The sequence below is a fragment of the Phallusia mammillata genome, chromosome 1 (assembly GCF_965637545.1).
Source record: "Phallusia mammillata chromosome 1, kaPhaMamm4.hap1.1, whole genome shotgun sequence".
Taxonomy (NCBI): domain Eukaryota; kingdom Metazoa; phylum Chordata; class Ascidiacea; order Phlebobranchia; family Ascidiidae; genus Phallusia; species Phallusia mammillata.
In genome coordinates, this window is record NC_137252.1 from 28,423,875 (window position 1) to 28,447,617 (window position 23,743).

General features: G+C 38.4%; 1 protein-coding gene across 1 annotated transcript in view; it reads right to left on the minus strand.

The window, feature by feature from the left end:
- LOC145224067 (hydrocephalus-inducing protein homolog) overlaps positions 1 to 23,743 on the minus strand; it is a 60,539-nt gene that overhangs the window by 2,862 nt on the left and 33,934 nt on the right. Inside the window, exons 53-87 of the mRNA XM_080090501.1 lie at positions 23,210 to 23,368; positions 22,443 to 22,655; positions 21,531 to 21,730; positions 21,097 to 21,199; positions 20,466 to 20,594; positions 19,957 to 20,082; positions 19,751 to 19,862; positions 19,167 to 19,333; positions 18,536 to 18,706; positions 18,197 to 18,307; positions 17,563 to 17,736; positions 16,768 to 16,980; positions 16,253 to 16,418; positions 15,853 to 16,022; positions 15,260 to 15,548; positions 14,650 to 14,762; positions 14,211 to 14,306; positions 13,354 to 13,514; positions 12,845 to 12,973; positions 12,089 to 12,256; positions 11,461 to 11,685; positions 11,103 to 11,241; positions 10,625 to 10,790; positions 8,885 to 9,032; positions 7,714 to 7,921; positions 7,013 to 7,270; positions 6,292 to 6,461; positions 5,613 to 5,811; positions 4,735 to 5,004; positions 3,465 to 3,634; positions 3,073 to 3,127; positions 2,718 to 2,882; positions 2,063 to 2,272; positions 1,476 to 1,639; positions 792 to 942 (exon numbers count right to left, since the gene is read on the minus strand). Of these exons, the coding sequence (XP_079946627.1) occupies positions 792 to 942; positions 1,476 to 1,639; positions 2,063 to 2,272; positions 2,718 to 2,882; positions 3,073 to 3,127; positions 3,465 to 3,634; positions 4,735 to 5,004; positions 5,613 to 5,811; positions 6,292 to 6,461; positions 7,013 to 7,270; positions 7,714 to 7,921; positions 8,885 to 9,032; positions 10,625 to 10,790; positions 11,103 to 11,241; positions 11,461 to 11,685; positions 12,089 to 12,256; positions 12,845 to 12,973; positions 13,354 to 13,514; positions 14,211 to 14,306; positions 14,650 to 14,762; positions 15,260 to 15,548; positions 15,853 to 16,022; positions 16,253 to 16,418; positions 16,768 to 16,980; positions 17,563 to 17,736; positions 18,197 to 18,307; positions 18,536 to 18,706; positions 19,167 to 19,333; positions 19,751 to 19,862; positions 19,957 to 20,082; positions 20,466 to 20,594; positions 21,097 to 21,199; positions 21,531 to 21,730; positions 22,443 to 22,655; positions 23,210 to 23,368 (5,868 nt within the window). The remainder of the gene's footprint in view (positions 1 to 791; positions 943 to 1,475; positions 1,640 to 2,062; positions 2,273 to 2,717; positions 2,883 to 3,072; positions 3,128 to 3,464; positions 3,635 to 4,734; positions 5,005 to 5,612; positions 5,812 to 6,291; positions 6,462 to 7,012; positions 7,271 to 7,713; positions 7,922 to 8,884; positions 9,033 to 10,624; positions 10,791 to 11,102; positions 11,242 to 11,460; positions 11,686 to 12,088; positions 12,257 to 12,844; positions 12,974 to 13,353; positions 13,515 to 14,210; positions 14,307 to 14,649; positions 14,763 to 15,259; positions 15,549 to 15,852; positions 16,023 to 16,252; positions 16,419 to 16,767; positions 16,981 to 17,562; positions 17,737 to 18,196; positions 18,308 to 18,535; positions 18,707 to 19,166; positions 19,334 to 19,750; positions 19,863 to 19,956; positions 20,083 to 20,465; positions 20,595 to 21,096; positions 21,200 to 21,530; positions 21,731 to 22,442; positions 22,656 to 23,209; positions 23,369 to 23,743) is intronic.

Here is a 23,743-nt window from a genome sequence, read left to right on the forward strand (position 1 = left end):
CAATACAAAACCTACGTAAAACCGTGAAAAATTATAATGTACCTACCAAAAAAGGAACAGACAACTTTATAAAATACAGACAACTCTGTTAATAGTTTTTACGCCACCAATAATGAATAAGCTTTTTTGACTTTGGTGCTAACACAGTCTTTTCACGTTATGCACACAAGTTTGTGTGTTTTGATTTAGTCACAAATCATGCCGAAAAACATCTGAGATAAAAAACAACATTGAATGCTGGTAAAACAACAGAAAAAAGAACGTAGGTAAAAACTAAAGACATTTCTAAGAAGTTTTCTGGTAAAACCAAATTTTCGTTAGTAACCTTTCTTGCAACGGTATGGAAAACATTAGGGATGGGCCGAGCCGAGCCAGAACCCGAGTACTCGGTACCGAGCATCGCTGTTTTTAATGCTCGGTGCTCGGCCGAGCAGTTGCACAAACTGACCCGAGCGTTAAATTTGCATATTCATGCCCTGCTAACATACGAAACTAGTGTTCTAAAGGGTGTCTATCAACAAAAACGAATGATTTTTCAAATGTATTAGATAGTGGGAAAACGCGTACTTAAAGGGCATGTCAGCTTAATAAAACACAGCCGGTGACGTAAGAGACTTTGTAGAGCTAAAACGTAGAAAGGGGATTTTTTGTGACGTCATAATGCACCGAGCGTGCTCGGCCGAGCACCGAGTATTAAACTGAGATGCTCGGTGCTCGGCCAAACAGAACATTTGCAGTTTTGGCACATCCCTAGAAAACATAACACATTTCGTATAGTTTTAATGCATTACCTTGGCACCGAATGTTCCTTCCTTGTGTGCAAAGAAATTCAGTTTGTAGTCGCGCTTGACTGAACCCGGTACATCAATGTAATCCAAACCTTTCAGGGTCGTACCAGCGTCCAACTTATCAGGCTTGATCATTTCCACAGACACCTTAAACCTATAAAATAAATCAAGTTTAACACCAGTGAAAATTTCGTATACACTATCAGCTTATCTGGTATCTTCAACCGTTGTACGTATATTTTCGGAAAATTGATAAATATTTTCGAATATTACATAGCAGCAGTTTCTCTTACAGACGGGCATCTGCAATTAATCATTTTTTTGGAAGTTGCTATGTTAATGTTATCGAATCCATTGATAAAACAGTTTTTATTGTGTAGGTGCCCACATGCTTTAAAGTAGCATTCAACGGTTTTGGTCCATGCACTGATGATGCATGATAACTTTTAGATGGTTTCAGGACGTCCACCATATTTGGTGATAAACTAGATTTCAAGATTGAAAGATATGTACTTAAAATTGAAATGCTGACTGTCGATTATTTTATTTATCATCGCTCAAAATAATCTTTTTAAGAAATATACTTAAAGGCCAAAAAGCTTGTTGTATGTGCTACCATTGTTACAACAGCTGAACAAAATTACTTAGCAGACAAAGAGCCGCCAAAAATGATTTTGTGACTTTTACCTCTGTGGTTTTCGCAACCAGTTTGCTACAGTTAGCAGCTCAACGTACGCAGTCTTGCAAGGGACATCACGCGATATGCTTGATACAGGTTTGGGCGGATCAGCTTGGCCTTGTAGATTGTAAAGCAGTCCGGTGCCGTCCGGAAGAGGAAAGAAAACCGAACCCTGTAAGGGTGGAGTACATAATTATTAGAATAGCAAAAGCAAAGTTTAATCTGAATCAGGAAAATAATACACGTATACGAATAAATTGGTAAGTTAGTGGAAAAAAACTTTTTTCATCGTTCTGCATGGCTTTTCTTTAGTGAAAAATCGTTTTCTATTGAAAACACGTAAAAAGCAGTCATGTCCAAAAGAGCACCATTTGTTTAAAAAAATTACTAAGTATTTAACCAAGAAATTCAACCTCTATATTTTTTCGGACTGGTTTATTTGGTTAAATACGTTTTTGGTACACTTTCGTACTTGATTTAACGTCTGGAAAAAAATGTGTACAATAATCGTGGCAAGCTCTTTATACAGCACAGTTTTTCACCACATTTGCCAACTTAAACTTACACAAACAACCCTAAAACTTGGCACTTGTACCTGATGTTTCTTGCCATCTGTTGTCATACTTAGTGGTCTGTAAGTCAGTTCGTACGGTTTACTCTGTTGGGCGTCGAGTACGAACGTATCTGCTCCCGCCCAAAACTCGCCATCGATCACTGGTTGCAGTGTCCAGCGCTGATTGGATCTATTGCTGACGATCACACTGCGCACATCGCGGCTGCGCACGTGGCAATTGAACGTCAGCAACTGTGAAAAAAATCGAATTGTTATAGTAGGACACTTAAAAGTGAAAAGCTGTACAGGCTAGTTTTTTAATGGGTTACAGCAATTGAGATCTGAATAACTCTTGCGTACTTTGCATTAGTTATTTTGCTCAGTTTCGGGATTTCATACAAATACTTAAAATGATAATATATTGATTAGTAATAAAGTTTCCCAAAACCTTAATCCAGACCAATCCGCTTAACCGCATACCGGTTAATCACATAACCCGTTTACTTGTATAAAATAGCTTGACAAAATGGTAATGTGATAAACTGGATTCGTTTGTAATACCAAAGCTTATCATACTTCTTATTAACACAAATATTTTTTCACACTGCGTAAAGTTCGTTGTAGAAGAATTTATTTTTTGGCAAGAAAACCTTATGAGTTCTTCTTTTTCGTTTTTAGCAATACTAATTTGACTTACCTCTTTCAAGGGAGCAACACTGATGCACATTCCGGTTAGGGTTAGCTTAAGGGGCTTTCCCCCTTCAATCATACATTTGAGGTCGTCGTAGCGCACATCTTGGCACAATTCTTTGGGGTGAAAGGTCACAGTAAACGGTACTTCCATGCCAGGACTGATGTAACCCTGGTAACACAACATGGGTATTTGAGTTTACGTATATTGATCAATTTGTTTTTAAAACCCCTATGTTGTATCAAGGGAACAATAGGGTCCAGTCATACTAATAAGATAGATTCAGTGTTGATAAAAATTCACAAACTATAATTTTCATCATTGTCATTGTTTAATAATACTTAAGATTGAAGTATTGTACCTGCATAGGCGAGATGGAGAAATCCGGTGCAAACTTGGCGCTGTCCCAACGGAAGCTAAAACACAAAAACAGAAAACTAAAAGTTATTGCAACTAATTTATAAATGTCAAGACACAACGGATTTAATGCAAAATCACAGCTAATTTGACAATCCACTTGGTAAAAATCTTGTGCAAATAGTTTTTAATATCGATGCCAACAACATTTAAAGTTAAACAGATATCTAAATGCAAAATAATCTATTACAGACGAAACCGGCACTTAAAGTTGTGAAGGTGGTTTAGGCCGTTTGGATCGCTAGGGTGCAGTAACTTTATGTCAATCATGATTCAGATCATTAAACACATTTTGTAGACTGATTTTGTTTAACAAATTGTGGAAGAAAAACTCACCCGGCACCTATATCACCCAGGTTCTGCATCATAAACCGACGTTCACTTTGACTTCTTTGCACGACAGCTCCGAAAGGAATCGAATCTTGATCTAGAACCACTTCGATTCCCTGACAACTTCCACTGACTATAAAGAGAGGTTGCGACATGCCAGCACACTCCATCATGATCTGCAACATATCATAATTTTTGCACTTGGGGCATTTAGAGTTATCCTTAACTTTGAAGTAACGTTGTAGTGTAGGGCAGTGGTCGGCAACCACCGGACCCGGTGATTGTCCGCGAGGAGTTCGTTACCAGGCCGTATACTTTTTCAAGTTAGGTTGCTTTAGAACATTTTGCCAATGTATCCTGGGGATGATAAACTAATTTAATCGTTTTCATTGCTGAAAATTTGTTGTTTTTTAAAGGCCGGAAAAAGGTTGCCGACCCCTGGTGTAGGGCATAGCATAACTATTTTGTGCTGTCGCTGAACGGTTTGTTTCAGGTTAGATTCTTTTGAGGGAGTGGTTTTGATGAAAACAACAGCAAAAATGAACAATCGTTATACAGTAATTTAATTCATTCCAAACCGGTTTCGAACACTATTTGCAGTAAACTGATAATTTAAAAGATTTTTTTTATTGAACTCTTAATCTCGACAAAAATTGGCGGTCTTAGTGTATAAAATACCGACCAAACGTATTGTAAAGAAGCGCAGTGTAGTAAATACACTACTTATTGTAAATTTAAATACATCAGTATACTTACAAAACAAAATTATTTTCGTTTTACATAAAGTGTTTAAACACCACATTTTCCATTTACAAACAAAATGTAAATCTGGCATTTACAAACAGCTGCACTAATGAGACCTTATAGGTCGAAACAGTGTGCACTGTCTGCATCTTACAGAGTAAAGCAGGGGTGGGCAACCTTTGTTACTGTAGGGCCAATTATAAATGTCAAAATTGGATCGAGGGCCGCACATGTACATCACACAAAGTGATTTTGCTTTGTTTCTTACCAAATATGCTTAACTACAAGTATAATTCGTATTTGATTCTAGCCACATTTTGCCAGATCGCAGAAAACTAGCATCAGGCGCATTAATCACCTTTTAAAATATGTAATAATTGGATTCGTTTGCCAGTACTTTTGAAATCCAAGCGTCTGTGCGGGCCGCACAAGCTTTAATAAAGGGCCGCATGCGGCCGGCGGGCCGCAGGTTGCCCACCCCTGGAGTAAAGCATTACAAAACTTTTAATTCCAGACGTTCTACCAACCCTACCTCTTCAGTAAAATGAGTAACTCTCGATTTTGGGCAGAAGTAAACTTCCACGTCTCTGGTTCCACCTTTGGGTTGAAGGGTCACCGGTTCACTGGGCATCACTCTCAGCACGTTGTTGCACTGTAGGGGCTGGCTAACCGGGGTTACAGAGAGGGTGAGAGTGATGGGTGTGGGGCTGCGATTGATGATGGGCACCAGGTGCTTGGACGCTTGACCAACTCGCAAAGCACCGAACTTGACAAGTTTTTGTCTCGGGTTTGCGACTTCCACCTGAATAAAATAAAATGATGAAGTTCAATACTCAGCTATTGCTTTAAATTAGAGGTTCCGTGTAGTCATAGAATAGTTGGCTTACAACCGGGAATAATTCCTTCCTAGGGCGGACTTAAAGGAAGGAATTTACTTTAATTTTAACATGTGGTTTGTAAGTAGACACTTTAGTTCTGGAAATAGAGCCTGTAAAGTTGATAAAAGAACAAATTTTAAATGGCCTTTGCATGGTTTAGCATCTACTATGTAGTACATTGAGGAAATGAAAATGTTTCAAATTGTTAAGTGAGGAATTCGCCAATAAAGGTTGGAAACCACTGAACTAGAGATTCCGCAAACAAATCACGTAATATGCACACCCAACGTAAAATATGTTTTGATTCATAAACGTGCATAATTACTCCAATGAAAACAGGTTTTTTAACAAAAAATATCAAAATGAAAACATATGAAACTAAAACTAATTTAAGTGTAAAAAAAGAATTTAAATTCGCGAGGGATTTTAAAAACTTTTTCACGAACAACATAAACCACCCACATCACACGTCCCCTGGTGAGCCACGAAACTGCACACGTAGAGTTAAAACAATTCACACAAAAACATTTACTCTTAATTCTGTTCCCTCTCCACTAATCTCTACATCGTGAGTCGAAAGTCCGTTAATCCGGAAAGTGACGATTTCTTTGTATTTAATCGCGTTGCGCGGATAGAAGGTGAAAACAGCTTCGGCGGTTGAGGCTGGGCTGATCACAGAAGCAGCGAAATTCACGTCGAGATGACTCGTGTTTTGGTACAAACACTCCACGCTGTCAAAACAAAAGCAAAAAAATGTTTTAATCATTTGTCAAAAGCGTTTCTCTAGACACGCCATGTCTGGAAGATATTTCAAGCAGGTTTAGAGTGGGTTAGGAAAAGTTAAGCTATAGTGGGATTCGAACCCACGACAAGAGCCATTGTAGGCTAGGTGTTATAGCTAGACATGATCAGTGGTATGTCTGTCAAAAACCGAAACACACATATTGCTGCCAAAGAATTCACAAATATGTCACATTTTGTTGTAAAAATAGATGATTTCCGAAATATAGACTAAATTACAAACTGTAGTCTATTATTTGTTGAGGAAAAATAATAATTCTGTGCTCGTACAGAAATCGTCTTAAACTACGTGTGCCTAACACAGCTTTAGTTTTTTATACGTAGTTCATAAAATGTGTCGTTTAATTACAAGAAAAAGCTTTGCATATTAGAGATACTATTAACCAGGTGATATACTGTAGCTGCTTTACCTGATGTCTTTGCTGTCCTTGTTCAGAATAGACAGGGTGGTGGTGTTTAGAGGCATACCGGCTTTATAAATGAAGCAAGCCCCGAAGTGATGTTTGTCAAATGAGAAATCCAAACCAGGGTGGATTCCACACCCGTTCACGTGACACAAGTACGTCGGACCGTCACTGATCTGCGAAAATTGCAACATTTCGTTAGAGTAAGTTTTCATTGAATGGTTTTCTAAACATACTGTGGCACAAAAATGCAGTTTTTGTGTGGCATATGCAGTAAAACGTTTTGTACTACTGTATTTCATGTGCAATCCCATGTACACTATAACAGTGGCTCCCAACCTTTTTCGTCGAATTCCTCCCTTAACAGTAATATTTTCCTTCCTCCGTAACTACTACATATAGTAGATGCAAACCACATAAAGGTCACAAAATTTTCTTTTGTCAACTTAACAGGTAATATATCCCAGAGCTTAAATTTCTATTTTCAAATCGCATGTAATTAAAATACAATATTATTTGTCAAAGCTGTATATCAATGTTTAACGCAACTGTAATTACATTACTTCCGCTTTATTTATAGGCTGCCTTCCTGAAGTAGACACAGTTTTTATTTCAGTTTACGTTATTTGTCCATTATAAAGGGTGTGATCGTAATCCCAAAAAAGTTTTAAGGTCGCTCCTTCCTACTGTAACATAGGACCGAAATCATTCATAAAGACAACGTTACCTTTAGCATGAGTTCGGTAACAGGTATTGCTCCCAGCTTGTTAGGTTGGAAAACCAACATACATCGTTTCCTTGTCCCGGCACCGACTGCGCCAACATCCGGGGTCACGCCCACAACCGTGGATTTCTTTTTCTTCCCTGTTTCTCGATCCACGGTGATTTCCCTTCCATTCTGCTTCACCGACCACGTGTACGTGAAGTTATGGTTGCCCCCGTTGACGAGGTGCAACTGTCGAACCGCCTTCTCGTGCAGCTCAACCTAAAATTATGACGTCACAATGAAGGGGGGTAATGATGACGTCACAATTAAGGAATGATGACGTCACTGTATGTGATCGATTGAGATTGAAAATATGCGCATAAATTATTGTTTTGTGGAGTTTTTTGCGTTACTCGAATAAACTAAGCGGCATTTGTCAAAACGTTTGAGTTATAAAGAGGTAACTTTATGCGCTACTTTAATAGAAATTTTGTTCTCAGTTGACTTTTGTAGTCCATGGCTCGTTTACCCAAATCAGAGTTGCAAGTCGAGCCGAGTGCGGATGAAAATTAGAATAAAACGGATTGATTCGGGCCTGACTTTACACCCGGCCCCGTAACTTCGTCAATACACAAACAAAAACATTAAGACGACTCTTTGCAGCACATCTAATGTTGTTCTTATTTTACCAATATCAAAAATACCACTTAGGCAGGTGTTACCTCTCCAAGGTTGATGGCATTCAGCCCGACCGGCGACAATTCAACCTTTGACCCCTGTGAGTTTTCGCACAGGAGTTGTGCTGACATCGAGTGGCCACTTGCTTTCACGTTCAGTGCGAGGTTCTTCGTCTTACGAGCTACGTTGATCTCAGCGTTAAAGTTCGCGTCGCCGGTTTGTTTCACAGTGTACGAAACTTGTAGTGGTGATCTGTAAACGAGGCATTTAAATAGAAGATGGAAACACCAACGGACAAAAAGTATCGCTGTCGGAAAAAAAGTGAAAATTCACATCTTGGTTAGAATTGGTAAACAATGGAACTAAAAATGCTTGAAAATGAAAAGTAAACTGTAGAAATTATAAACATAAATTAATAACTGGGATCTGCCCTGAAACTATCCTAAAGATCAGAAACAAACGGCACGTTTATAATGTACAAGTCACAGTACGCCAACCCACAAGATGCGTAAAACTAACGCAAGCTATCTCACAAGCATGCCCATTCCGAAAGGCATCGGCTGGCTAACAAAACAGGCCGCGGCGGGCCTTTAAACCCACAACTAAAGACTTTAGTGCAGTGGTTCTCAACTCGTTTCGGGCCATGGACCCCCGGCCCAGTAAAAATAAAATCGTGGACCGCTTCTTTTTGAAGCAAGATTGAAGTATGCATACGAAACAACCATTTAGACTTAAAACATAATTCTTTAAACCGATTTTCACTACCGATAAGAAGTGAGATACAATTTTTTACAGCTCACATTTTGATACTCTTTCAATATGTAATATGCAATCATCTCCAGTTTCTTACCAAATTTTTTGGACGTGCTGTGGACCACCCAAAAAGTCATCATGAACCACTAGTGGTCCATGGACCACCAGTTGAGAGCCACTGCTTTAGTGGCTGAAAATCTACTAACAGAACTAGAAATGCATAGGAGGCCGGCGTAATTAACACATGCATAGGAGGCCGGCTAATTTGGTTTATCATATGCTACCAATTGTAAAATATTTAAAATTGTACAGTTACAAGCGATTATGACAGCTTGTTTTATTACATAACACTACAGATTCCTATAGTTGTGGCCCAATGAAAATGTTATCAAGGCTCATAGATAGGGAATAACGTTGCTTGTGGCTTGCCATACTATGATTTTAACAATAAAGTCATTTTACTTTGATTTAGGAGGTAGGAAGCCTTGCATTGGATTGATCTCCAGGTTGGACGAGTAAGCTTCGGAATGGCACGACTCCTCTACAACACTGTAGTTGAATCCAACCGACTCGTCGTTCACAATGTAAGCTGTCTCAGTCGCTGTTCGACCTGAGTTTAAAAAATTGCTTATGGTAACTTATGGTAGATGATGTTATGTGGGTGGGTATCCATTTTTGTTTTAAAAAAGGCGCAGCGACTAGGGGGTCTCCAACATGCGGCCCGCGAAGCAATTTTCCGTGGCCAGCGGGTTCTTTAACAAATGAAAAAAACCTGTCTTGTCAAATATGACCCAAGTTTTTTTTTGTTTTACTTATCCGTCGAGCGTTTAACGAAGGAAAATCAAAAGAACTTTAAACCACACCCATATATCTACGTTAAAAATTACAAATTCAATTGAAACAAATGCGAACTTAACCTGATCATCACACCTTAAAGTTAAAAATCCGGTTGAGTTAGCTGTGTTTGCGATATAGGTTTAGCGTTTACGTTTATGAAGGCCAACCAACAATTCTTGACAGTTTGTGTATAAGCCGCATATACTGTTTCGAAGGCCTAAGACTATCGTTTCCAAACCATTTTATTTACATAACACACGTTTTGTAATTTATCCGAGTAGGACTCGCAGTCCAGGATGAATACAATGCCAATTAAACATCTTAGCGAAACGAAATCTTAAGCTGCTGAAAGTAATGTTTTTTTTTTAATTTACCTAAATATATTGACTCGATCTAAGAGCGGTTTATCACTTTACAGACAAAACTGAAAATACGAAATTGTGCACAAACAATTGCTTTCATTGCCACTTGTTATGTAATAAAAAACCTTGTTCAACACGCAAGTAAGATTGTAAAGCCATGAGCTTGAAAGTCAACGAAAATAGCGCTGTAAACACTACTAAGGCATGCACCGTAGATTAGTTTGAGAAGCCCTGGCCTAAAGTTTTGATTTCACAGTAATGCTAACACATAATTTCCTGCGATGTGTGTAGTGCAGCGTGAAGTATTAAGGTCTTTACATGCATTTTGACATTCAAGGCCACGTATGGCCCGCGCCTTCTAGGTAGTTGAAAAATTGGCCGGGGACAAATTTTGAGTTGGCGACCCGTGGACTAGACCAGGGGTCCGCAAATACTTTTTGGCGCGACCCTAAAAAAATGCTCTAAATTCTCGCGACCCAAGCATCAAATCCGTGGAAAATACTAATCAACTAAATATCAACATTAAGACTGATATTGTGCTATTGTCAGTTGCAATTTTCACATAAAACAGTAGGTAAACGAGCGTATTTATTCTAGCAAATGAAAACTGTGGGCTCTGTGTTGAGAACACAGCTAATCAGAAAACGCATGCTTGCATAGGTGCGCTTGACTTTTTGCATTGTTACATAGACTTACATAGTTACATAACAATGCAGTAATGATTAAAAGGTTGAAAAAGCCGAAATTCATTAATACTGTAGATGCGATCCTTATATTCGTGGGAAATTTTGAAATATTTCGCGACCCAGACTGGAAGGTCTCGCGACCCAAATTTGGGTCGCGACCCACTATTTGCGGACCCCTGGACTAGACAATGGTTGATTGATGCTCACTATTCGACATGCCAAATAGTAATTCACGAATAGTAAAACCAGTCAAAGCTTTTTGGCCAGTAAGGTTTGTCACAACGTTTGAAATAAAATCTTTACGTTGGTTAACTCACCAACAAGGAGGGACTTGAAGTTAACATGGGATACAGTGAGTGAAATATCAGGTTCTTTCGTGTCTCCAACCAGCAGGAACGGAATGCTGATGTTTTGTTCCAAGATGACAAACTTCCAGAACGACTCGCAGATATCAAGTGTACGTGGAAGAAAGTCGAACGACATCTGAGAGAGAAGAAAATGTGTGCAAAATCACTTGCTGACCACACTTTTAAGCTATTGACGATTTTGAGACGAAGCATATCGAGTTAGGCAATCTTCAAGAAACGACGTACGTGCATAAACTTGCCCAAAATATGTTATAAGTTACGTGCCTAATATTGTTTAGTGATTGCAATGACCCCCAAAAAGTCCAATTAATACATAAGCAGAGTTTATGCACCAGTTTACACGTTGCACTCCTTTTGCTTTCATATTCTTTCATTCTAAACGTTTTGCAGCAAAGCCAGGCTCAACCATGGTTTAGTTTCTACAAACCTCCAATTTTTTGCCGCTGACCAGCTGACCGGAAGTGACGTGGCACACAAAATTGGACGGCACTCGTGCGTCTGTGACGTCATCGCACACCCACTGGAAGGTGTAGGTCGACGAGGTAGGGTTCATGATCCAGAATTTTCTGCACACAAGAATGAAGATGTTGTACTTAAAGACACGGGTCTTGCAGACAATTTCGATTTCACGGCTTCAGGTTACAATCGGAAATTGATTAATGTTGATTAAACAACGCATTAGGTCGGCACAGTGGTGTGAAAATGAATGTAACATAAAAAAACAAGCAATTTCACTCCGTAAGAGCTCTTTGGCAGACAAAACATTGATAAGGATTTTAACTGACTTGGAGTTTTTTCCATTCACTCCAATTGAGCTGAACTCAATAACCCGTGTATTGGGGTCCAAGGTGCTTCCCGGCGGGGCGCCCCCTGGTCCCGGAAGTTCGGGGTTCCGTCGGCAACTCGTGATGTAGTCCGAGTCGTCGAGATCAAAATGACAGTAAGGCATCAGGCTTCGACCTCTCAGCTTAACCACTGGACCTTGTTGACCGATTTCCAAGTTACCAATTCTGCAGTAAAAATTATAAGGTTAAAGTAGTCGAAGGTTGCGTGTTCAAATTACGTCGGGGTCACCAGTGAAGAGGTCGAAGCTTTATTGAACAGCGGCGCCATGTTCGAGACATGTTAGAAAAGTGAAAATGATTATGCGTTTAAAAAAGCAACGCAAAATATGCGTTGATAAACAAGCCAGGACCATAATAGAAAAGGGCAAATGGCAAGCTTTAATGCGCATGAGTGAACACGCGATAGTAAGATCGCTACAAAGTATTAAACCAATTTATTGGAATTTGGTCCAGTAAAATAACCTGTGCCAAAGCCGAAATCTGCTCTTATGCCATTATTAAGCCTTGACTATGTGTCTTAATTATGTTGTAGAAATACCGAACTTTTCATCAGTAGTTTATTTCTCACGTGCAAAGGATTCTAGCTTGGAACTCGCTGACTTCGTGAGGTGAAAAGCGAACGACAAAAACTTCTTTTTCACCAGCCTTGATTTTCCCATCAGATGGTGACACTGAGAAGGAGGTTCCTACTTCGTCCTCGGCCACAAGCGAAGGAAGGCTTGAATCCCCTGCACTCCTGCGTAAACAACATACAAATGTAACATGACACATGATTTTCCAACTTTTCCACAAGAAAAAATACCATGATATTTGTGTCACAAAAAAGCTGGCTTAAAGGAAACATAAAAATAAAAGCTTGCTTAACAGGTTAAAAAAGCTTGCTTAAATGGTCAAATAAAATAAAAAACGCGGAACAGTTGAATAATAGAAATTGTGCTCGGAGATGTATTGTTGAAATAAAGTGTAAGAAAGCCACTAACATATAAAAAAGTGCAACGTTAACGTTAACCGAAGATTTCTGCCATATGCTTAGAAATTTTGACATATTATACAACTTATAAACAGGAAAGGTCAATCTAGAAGTCAGAGGTTCTTAACATGTGGATAATCAACCCCTTTTTACCCCCCCCCCCCCAAAAAAAAACAAGTTACATTTTGTGGTTTCATGGCGTCTTCTTTTCTATCATAGTTTGCAACACAAACTTTTCGATAAGGGGTTAAACGATATCTATCAGGGGGTAGCACTCATAAAAAAAGATTACGAACCAATAATCCAAGGGGTCGGATTTTAATTTACAAGTTAGTAACTGGATTGCTAACATACCTTGCCGAATGTGCTGGGCTTACATCGACATCTGTGCTGCCAGAAATAGTCTCAGGAACAGAAAGTGCTTCCATTACCAGTTTCCAGTTGTAGTTCAAAGTAACCTTGCCATCGTTTTTCATGGCGAGCCTGAAGTAGTTTAAATCACATAAATCATTATTAAACCGGATTCGGTTGATCTTCGACTAAATCAGACAAAACTTGAAGTACGAATGATTTGTAATGTGGTCTAATCGACATCAGTTAATCCGGATCTTCGCCTTGCTGGTACAAGCTTTTGATCCAAACGGATACGGATTAACCGATATTTACTTTATTAAATCAAATAGCTTGCTTTTATACATTTGGTTTCATGTTTTCCGTGCCAAGCTGACTATTATGTTATTTGTCAAACATGGACTTATTGGGATAGCAAATTTAAAATGACAATATGACCTGGAGTCCGCCTAGCCTAGCTGTACAGACGTAGAGCTATTTGTAATTAAAACATAAATACAGCAAACACTCACTCGTAGACGCGGGTTTGGTACATTAGTGTATCCTTGAAGTTAATAACTGATGCTTCACATTTGTAATGAGCGTAATCAATATGAGCTGACACGAGGAGGTCGATTGCTCGGCTGCTCCCTTCTACCACCAAGTGTTCGGGCTCCTGTTCCGTTTCCACAACCTGTTTTGTGGGATTATTATGATCAATTGAAAAACTTGGTAAAGATCAACATCGTTACACAGAGTTGCAAGTCGGGCTGTGTTCGGGATTAGGTTTTTTCCCAAAACAGGTTTGATTCGGGCCTGACTTAACACTCTTTGTCAGTATTTTGTTGAATAAATTTAACTAGCTAAGTAGCCAAATGCCGGACCTGACCTAATGTCAAACAGCCCTAAAATGCCTTGTTGGAGACCAATTGTCTATTCTTGTCTATTGTGTTTGTTGTCTTGGTCTTTCCTGAGGCTTCTATAGGCCTGTCAATCAAACTTTCGGGCCTAAACAGACTTCTCAAAAACGATTCGGGTCCGAGCTTTAAATTCAGGCCCGTTTACAACCCTGTCGTAACATGTTTTAATCCCGAGTAGAAAAAAAAATAGATTCCAGTATCAATTTACAGAGAATGGAAAACATTTTTCAAGTAACGGGATCAGTCAATACATTATCTTTAAACGTATATATTCCATTTCAGTTTCTTTGACTGATTCTGTTACTTGGAAAATATTTTCCATTCTCAGTTATTTATTGTCATAAACAGTGATTGTCAATGACCATGCTGTCTGTTGGATTGGAGGGTCTTATGTTGTTCAGTACAATCACTCTCAGTTTAGTATCAATTCAGTTCGATTTAACGCAAAAATATTTCTTTTTGTTGTATACCTTCTTCTTAGGTGGTCTTCGGTTGGGTTTCTTTCGGTCAGTCGGAATCACATCAACCCATTTCACTATTCGCATTCTGTCGTCCCAGTCACTAACCTGGTAAAAACAGCAACAAGGTAAAATCACAAGACAAAAAGTCTTCGCCTCAAGAAAATCATCCATGGAATTAATATAGTCTTAAAAATTACATTTTGTTTTTACGTTTTAGAATTTTAACCTTTTTTAACAGATTAACAGTTTTTGGCCTGGAAGACACAGTTTAGCATAATTTGCAGGAGTTAGATATTAATAATTTAGAATTTAGAAAAAAAATCAATAATATTATTCATATGGTATTTAAACAAGGACCTTCTACCCTCTTCTCGCTTGAATTTCGTTTACAAAAAGTGGTTCAAATTCGTAAAACCAAACAGTTTTTTGTCCAGTTTGAGCATCCCACCTGTTCAATTGGTTGTGAGAATGAGATTTTCGCGAGAGAACAATTGACAACAGCTTTTTTCAGTTCCACAGGTTGGTCTGATTTCAAGGTAGCAGTGACCTCCTTGCAGCAACCTGAAAATGTCGTGACTATAAATTAGCCGAACAGATGTCCGAAAGCTACACAAGGTTTGCGAGATACTTTTCAAGTGAATTGCTTTTTAAAAAACCTTGATGTCCGGATTTCACTCGCCTCTTTGGTCTTACATTTTACAATCGATTTTAGTGCTAAACGTTGTGTTTTGACAAACGTAGATTCGCTGCTTTATCAGGTAAGTTTTTTGGCATTGATGTACCAAGCAAGGTGTCTAAGCATCGTAAATACAGTTGCCTACAAACGGTCCAAGATTGCCCAAGCTATTCACTACCCACATTTGACTTTCTGTCAACTTCAGATATATATACATGTGTTAAATTGCATTTGGTCTGTATACACTTGTTATTATTTATCACTACTGTACGTCAAGACCATGAAAGGCGTCGCACCTAATAACGCCAGCCTACGAAGCATTCCCAAGTGACAAGGCATAGGCTAGAAAAATCCTTTGCTGTAAAATGCCGTTCTCACTTACCAGGATGCAGATGTCCAACGTTAGGCGCAAATTTCACGTTCGCATGTTCGCCCCACTGGAAACGCACAGTGTCAGTGGATGAGTGATTGGACAAGGTGAAAGTTCGGTCCTTGGTCGCCCCCACATCACAGTCGCCGAACAAGATGGTCTCGCCACGGACGCCAGAACCCCCGGCCGAATGATCAGCTGTTAGTTGTTGCGGCAAAACGTCAGTGTCGATCACACCGTCCTCGCTAGCTAAGGCCGCCATGTCACCGGCGATCAAGAGGTTGTCGATTGTGACGTCATCCTGTAACGTATGTGTGACGTAGTGAAATTGGATACTAAAGTGTTTGACTACTTCTGGAAGTTGATTTATTGGTAGTGAACAGTAAAAGCTGTTTGGATTGCTTGAAAAAGTAGACGTCTCCTCGATGAATGGTGCTTTTTAACTACAATGCGTCGTTGGAAAACATAACAATCAAAACAAATAGCAACAAAAGCCTGAAAATGTAGTCCAAACTGTTTGCAATTATGCAACCAATTGCGCAATTACATTGCCTGTCAAAACAGCACATTCTTCTTCATATTTAGACATTTTTGTATTTATTTACCTTGAATCCTTCACCATACAACTGTATTCTGTATTCCTCGAACTGGTTGTCCACTATCGATATCTTCATCTGGCCGTTGTATATGCGTGACGTAGTGGGGTTAAAGGTCACGTCAAAGGTTGCTTCTTCCTCTGGGCCCAGAATTACGCTCGCCGTGTAAGGGTAGCGGTCTGATAAAAAATAAAATTAAATGCTTTTAGTGTCTTTTTTACGTACACTGTAAATCAAGGAAGAGCTACTAACACCATAACTCAACGTCAGCCGCACATTTAGCTACTGTTGTCAATAGGGATTTAGGCTCTTTAGTAGATTTTTTTAATTACACTGTAAATCAATAGTTCCGTATCTTCACAAATGTGCTCGTAACCGTTAGGCGTTATAACTGAATAAAAGGTCTTACTTGGTTGTCCTGGAATTCCCATTGGACCGACTGTGATCGTGCCGCCAGTGGGCGCTAAACCATATGCAAAGTCAGAGGCGAAAGCTGAGAAAACTGAATCGTCAGAAACTGTGTCCATTTCGTCTTCGTCCGTCTTCAGTACTTGTTGCTCCATTGTAATGTTAACCTGTGGATAATTTGTTTTTATAAACAAGAAAGGTTGCTTTGAACTAGCATTTGCTGGTCAAATCGAGAGTCAAACAGATACAGGAATTAAGAATAGGGGTACAGTTGCATAATATTTTTGCTTAAACGCAAGTGTTCAGTTTTATTGACATAAAAAGGTTAATATTATAGTAAGATTGTGAGTTAAAAGCTTTTTTCTCCAAATAAGTCCAAAGTGAAGACTTTTACCACCTTATATTCAAAAGTGACCCGTTTTCTTTCCTAAGTTTAAAATCCTTTATAGGTTATACCTCAAAATCATAGGTTATACTTCTAAAAGTAAAATGCACTTAAATTTTGTTTTTCTGTACCTTGCAAGGAAACAAGCCGTCGTTCTTCAAGACAAGAGGCAAGGTTTCCGATCTTCCCAGCAGAAGACGTTGGAACACAAGCAGCGGTTCACCTGTCTTGTTACGAACACTGGGGTTTGCCACAGTAACACGAGGTAGGTTGCCTTCACCACTGATCTCGAACATAAGATTGCGACCTTTGGCAACGTTGGTTGGTAAACCGTCCACCTGGGCCTGTATATGGGAATAAAATTAGTCAGAAAAGGCTTGTAGTGTTCGATAAATAAAAAATAATAATTGGTTACATGCAGTAAATATGAAAGAATACAACATACACTTCTGGATAAATGCACGTACTTCAAAAGTATCTATACAGAATTCGGTTAATCGAATAATCATTTTGCCAAGCTTTTTGTGCAATTAAACAGAATACACAATAAAATGGACGATTTTCTTGACAAATTGCTGCGGTTGGGATTTACGATCTTCATGCATTTAAACGGATCATGCGATTTACTGTATTCGTCTGTACCAGCTTTGGAGCAAGCGTTTCAGTTAATAACACATAAAGTGCATATACCACATGTGGCACTAAAGTTAAACAATGTTCACTGTTGAAAATTAGACAGAATTTAAACCTAAAAGCAGCTGCCATTCACCATCGCAGAAAATAGTAAATTATTTTCTTAAACTAATTGCACACACTATTATAGCAATACCCACGTAGTATATTGGCCAATCTGCAAATTATTTCGGCTTTTATTAAATTTTGTAAAGCAATGCATTTTTGACATATAAATGAACAAGCCCTCGCACCTCAAAATAACACATGTAGTTGTTCATTGCCGGGGGACAGAAGGATACAGAAGCATAGATGAAGCTGTGGGGTTGGATTTGCGCTTTGGACATTTCCACTTCGAAAATGTCGTGAATTCGAGCAGCAACTTTGTTTGAAACTGGTTTCACTGTGATCGCCACGTCAACTGGAACCTGCAAACAAAATAGAAACATGCTTGCACACAATAGGGTTTGTATGGTAGGAGAAAAAGGCAAAGAAAAAGGGGAGACCATTTGTCAGATAGGCTGTCTATAAAGTGTGCTAAAAAAGCCATATTTATTGAAAATTTGAATAACTGATAAAAAAAACATGCTATATCTATATCTTGCTTTTAGTAGTCTTTATCATAGAAAACAAAATTTCCGGTAAAACGTAGGTACGTAAAGCAATTAACAGAGCAAACATTTTTATGGCATTATTGTTAAATAATTGTTCATAAATTTGTACACTAAACAACAGTTTAAAACTACAAAGACATTTCTTCACAAATTGTGTAATATAATGCCTGATTTGTCAGAAAATTTGAGAAATTCACAAAAATTTGTATCATTTTTGTTTACAAGAACATTAGGAGATTTCAAAGTTTCGCAAGGTGCTTGAAAGATAACCCACCTTGTTAATGTTGGAAATTTTGAATCTGGCATAAGATTTTCTTCCCACGATGACGTTGCTGAACATGAAACGATTGTCTTCCTCTCCGTAAACTCCACAACCTTCCATCATCTAAAAAACAAACGTTATTACACAATGATTTCAAAATACACGCAAAATTGCCTTTGTTTACAGCGGTGCGTTTAAGAAGCTTCACGGCCAACTTTAAATATTATACAACGTGACTTAGGAAGTTTGATTGAATTTTAAAATATATTGACCCGTTTTTCGAGTAAAACAATGCTGCTACTTATTATATAAACTACACACAGATAGGGCACCAAAAACATGTCCACTTGCCTCTTTGTTTTGGATGTACACGTTGAGGTTTTTGCATATCCGATGTTCTTCAAAGATCGAAGAAATGTCACTCGTATTGATGCTGGGCACGCAACCCTCAGCCAAAAGTCGGTATGGAATACCTGAAGCGTTGTCAGTCGGATCCCGATCACTGATGTCGATCGAAAGAAACTAAATAATACAAAGCTCGAGTATAAAATACATACACCATTGCACTAATGCAAATGAATTGCAATTAAACTGCGAACCAAAGTACATCACACTATAACATATCTTAACGTAAAGAAGACGTAACTCACCACCCTGTGCAAAAAATATTACGACAAACTGCGTACGTATTTACCAACCATTGTTACGTCTCAGTAAACCTCGGTTAATCCCGGCCCGTTTTGGACCAAAAATTGTCCGGATTAACCGATGTCGATAAGTTCAAGTCTTACCAAGATACAAATCATTTGTAACCTCGAGTTTTGACCAAATTAGCTGAAGATCCAGGTTAACCGAAACCTATCTAATCGAGGTTTACTCTGTAACCAATAGCAATTATTTTTTAATTCTTCTTTACATTTTTTCTTCAGAACTCCTATTCTTGTTACATTGTGCATATGATCTTGTTGAAATTTGTACCAACCTCTTCTGATTTTCCCATATTTTCTGCCACACTGTCGACAGTAATGCTCTGCACACCTCCTGGTAAAATCGTTCCGAATCCTGGATACACAGTGAAAGATCCGACCAATAAACGAGTCTGGTTCATTCCCATGTCCTGACGAATGGAAGCAGCTCGGCCACCTCGGGCTTTAAACGAACGAAAATAACATACTCATCATAAAGAATAGTCCAAAGTTTATTTTCTGCCGAATTTCGAGTATCTCATGCTTTGCTTGGGCATTATACATAAAGTAACAATATTCTGGACTTAATTACCAATCCACAAAGCAGATTTACTAGGGTATGGCTTTTTAGCCTGTACTCTCAATGAATGGGAGTGTGGTAACGTGGCAACCATATCCTTTATGGTCAATGTCTTGTCACCAGCTGCACTGATAAAACTTGATGGGTCAAAACAATGAGCATTGTCTGCAGCTTATTATCATGTATCGGCTTCATGCTTTGGTATAAAGTTCCTAATTATTTTTCAAAATTAAGCCCTATTGTCTATAGATAAGACATAATACACACCTTTATAAGAATTGGAAATATTCTCTAACTTACCGACTGAGCGGCTTGAACTCGAACCGTCACGTGACTTTGCACGTTTCCCGCCAAGAACCATCGGACGAGGTCGAACTGCCGGTGCTTCTCTGATCATTTTCGTGATAGTGTACTAAACACAAAATCGGTGTTTCGAAAAAGAGAAAATCGTGAAAATCACCTAAATGCGTTTTAAATGACATTTTCAACAGAAACGTAGTTCTTACCTTGAAGTCAAACTCTCCTTTGTTTTCAACAGTGAAACTTCGTGTCTTCTTCGTGTTGAGAACCATCGGACCAAAGTTGATGTCAGTGCTTGGAAAGATGGCATATTTACTGAACAAGCTGCGAACCTGTCAAAACGGTTTGATTTAAAGTTATATACATTACAAAAGAGAAACAAAAACACAAAGACTTTTTTCCCTCCGCTGCTTTGAATGGCGATTGAAAACTGGCTCAAGCAGCGACCCGAAGAACAAGTAAGCAAATAATTAATTTGACTTTATTTTGTGACAGTTTTAAGCTCAGTGTATTACCTAATAGATAAAACTCTCACCCGCTTTTTTGTAAACAGAGAAACATGACAAAAATCACTGTTAAAACTACACATTAAGATTAGGCCCTTAATGTTCTCCACTATTTACGTGCCTCTGACCCTCAAGAACTCTTATGGAAACGGATAAAATCTTTCGGCATGCAAATGTTTTTTCTTGAGCTTCTACAAGAGGTATCTTACCGATAGTTTGATTGGGATTGACGCAATCACTTCCCTTCCGTCACCGATGTTTGGTTCGATCACCTGACACTTGAGAATGGGGATGTCCCGAATGGTGACTTCCACGCGGGAGCGAAATATTACTTGAACCTGGGATCATGACATGATGTTTAAAGTAGGAATGTTAGTGATAGATAAATGAGAAATTATTTGTATACATTTATACACAGATGGAAGTGTTTACAACTGGGGAACGTCTTCGGCAGGCCTGAACCACATTAAACTCTGTTGTTCAGATTTGCGTTTTATTAAAATATTTTCGTTTGCTTGGATAATTTTATGTCACCGTCAACGATAGCTCTTATTTCACGGCCAAAGTTGTACAAATGCTATAAAAACGTTAGCATGCGACCCACGACAAATTTTTTTCCCGTTGCGGCCTTTGTACTGTTTTAAGTTGTGAAGGGCTGGTCTATACGCTCAACAAAAACAAGGATCCACCCGTATATAAATCAAAGCATATTAAGCATGCAAGAGGCTTTACACATAAAGGTACGGAAAAATCTAGTCTGCGGTGGGATTCGAACCCACGACAGAAGTTATCCCATGATAATGAAAACAAGAAAGGCTATTTAATAAATTATTGTATTACCTGCGTAGGACGGTCATTGGGTATAAGTGTTCCCTTTTGCGGTAAAACACAAAACAATTCATCCACGGGTGGACATCCTGGGACTTGGCGCTCAAAAATGAAACTGAAACCAAAAATATGGAAGGCTTCGTCAAAAGTCGCAAGAAGCATTTGACTTCTGCTAGTGTCATTGTTACTGCACAATATTGATTAGGTTGTGCCAAGCCAATACCCAAATACTTGGTACCAAAGTCTGAATTAAATTTGCGGAAACATGGTGCTAAGTTGAGATAAAAAGCGGTGATAAGTCTGTTTGCTACCTATAGCAGGCGAGTTTGGCCCAAACAAAGGACTTGTATAGTTTACACTTTAAATGAAAATCCATATTAATTTGCTTGTGAAATGTTTCACTTGAAAATTTACAAACAACTGAGGCAATTCATTTTCTTTCTTACTTGAATCCGATTTCGTATTTCCCTTTGTTTTTCAACGAGCAAGTTTGTTTCGATTCGTCCATAACTCGAATTGTTCCGAAATCCAGCCCACCGTCTGCACCCTTCGGGAAACTCATGTCCAGAGCGACATCGTAAGCTTCTGCTGTCACTTGCACGTTTTCGGTTTGTACAAGACCCATGATGTTGTCAACGTCCGATACCTTTTAAGGATTGTTAAACAAGTTATACCCGTTGAACTACCATTCGGTTGAATTATTGTTGGTTATAAATGTTTTTATGGTAAGTATAGCGAAAAATAGTTAAATACCTAATTTTTGTACCAATTTGTTATGTTTGTTTTGATTGTGATTATCAATTTTAAGACAAGTCATGCCTACTACACCAGACTTATTGAAAGCGTTATACCGAATCGAGTCAGTCCTCCAAGTATCCCAGTATGACAAGGCATAAGTTAGAAAACCCTAGCCTATGGTGAGATTCCCACAAGAGCCTAAGGGCTGAGTTTAATATAACATTTAATTTTTATGCAAAATCTATATCTAGGTACACCCTACCCAAATAAAAGTACTTTTAACAATGGTAACTTTCTAGCATAGATGACTTATGACAAGTTTGTTACATAGTATTTTAACGTTTGTAATACTACACTTGACTTTTAACGTAGTTTGTAAAGCTATTAAACGTATCAATAGCCATTTGGGTAATTTTCTTCATTACATGACCGGATAGAGCATTTCCGTTTTTCTGATTTTAAAAATATCTCTTTTTACTAAATCACCTGCACAGGTATATCCAAAAAATTATACGATTCAATAAAAACGTGCAAAATTTTGCATCAGTTGCAGCCTTTAAATGGTCCCTGTACGTATTCACACTACTACTTTCCACAAATAGAAATAAACAAACAATTACCTCAAGTCGAATAATTTTCTTCAAGTTCATTGCCTTGGTTGCACGGAAGTGAAGCTGCAGAGCGAATTCACATCTCGGTTCAATAATTCCGCTGTCTTGGTTTAGTGAGAAATCATCTCCCATGTTTTCCATCCCTGCTACTCGCCATGCGACCGGTAACATGTTGCTGTTTCGCAAGTACAAGGTCCGTGTATCTTTCCTATGCAATAACACCTGCGTACAAGAAAGAATCATCCGTTTAATGGGAGAGTCATTAATAAATTAAAGCAACTTAAAAAAGGCGTATTTGGCAAGAAAATAACATAAATTGTGGAACAGAAAAGTTTTTCTGCAGTAAAATATGCTTTTATTAAAGGAACTTTTGAAACCAGAGCAAAAATATGTTATTTCACGGTCTTGTGCATTACGGAAAGTACACCTACAATACAACTTACACACGACGAATTTTAGAATATTTTTGTCTGATTTGAGTTATGATGCATGTTACAGTATTTTAACGAGTATTACCTAGAAAGTCCCGTGTTTAACAAATGGAGAAAACCGGTTAGAATCGGGACTGTTTCGTATGCTCTAATAAATCATTGTCAATCATTCGTTAAGAAAATAATCTGATTAAATGCAATTCGTTTAATCGGGAACCTCGGTTATTCGAAAAAAAAGATTGACAAATTAAAATACCGATTAAGCGGTTCTTCTGTGCTAAAGTTTGAAGTAAGAGAATATAATTGTTGCAATTTGCTACAAAGTATTTTGACAGGTTTTCTTACTTTATCAAAGTGCAGATGTTTCCTGTCCAGTTCTACTTCCGGTCGAACCCCGTGACAAGCCACGTTGAAACAAATCGGTTCGGGGTTTTCCCTTACACAACACACGATTGTGTCGATGAAACGACCAGCTGTTTTTGGATAAGCCCAGATTGACAAAACCTTGACAAAATAATTGAGCATAATGGAGTATAGGTTATTTTGCTTGGTGTTAGAACACATAGCTAACAAATACACTATCGGATATAGATGGGCAACAGTAAATCGTTACACGGTAAAAGGGATCATGGTTAAACGCAGTGTAGCTACATTGTAAGTGCAAGACTTAAATTTATTTTGTAACAAATACCATATGTGTTACAGACTTTTAAATTGATGTCGTAAAATTCCGTTTGTGTTCAAAATTTATGATGCAAATTTATTCTCTACGGTTACAATTTTTAAAACGCCTTTTTGTTGTTTCCAATGATCCCAGTTATTTCAAATCCGAAATTATATCTGGGTTACAGCGTTCAAAAAGATACATAAGGCAAAGTA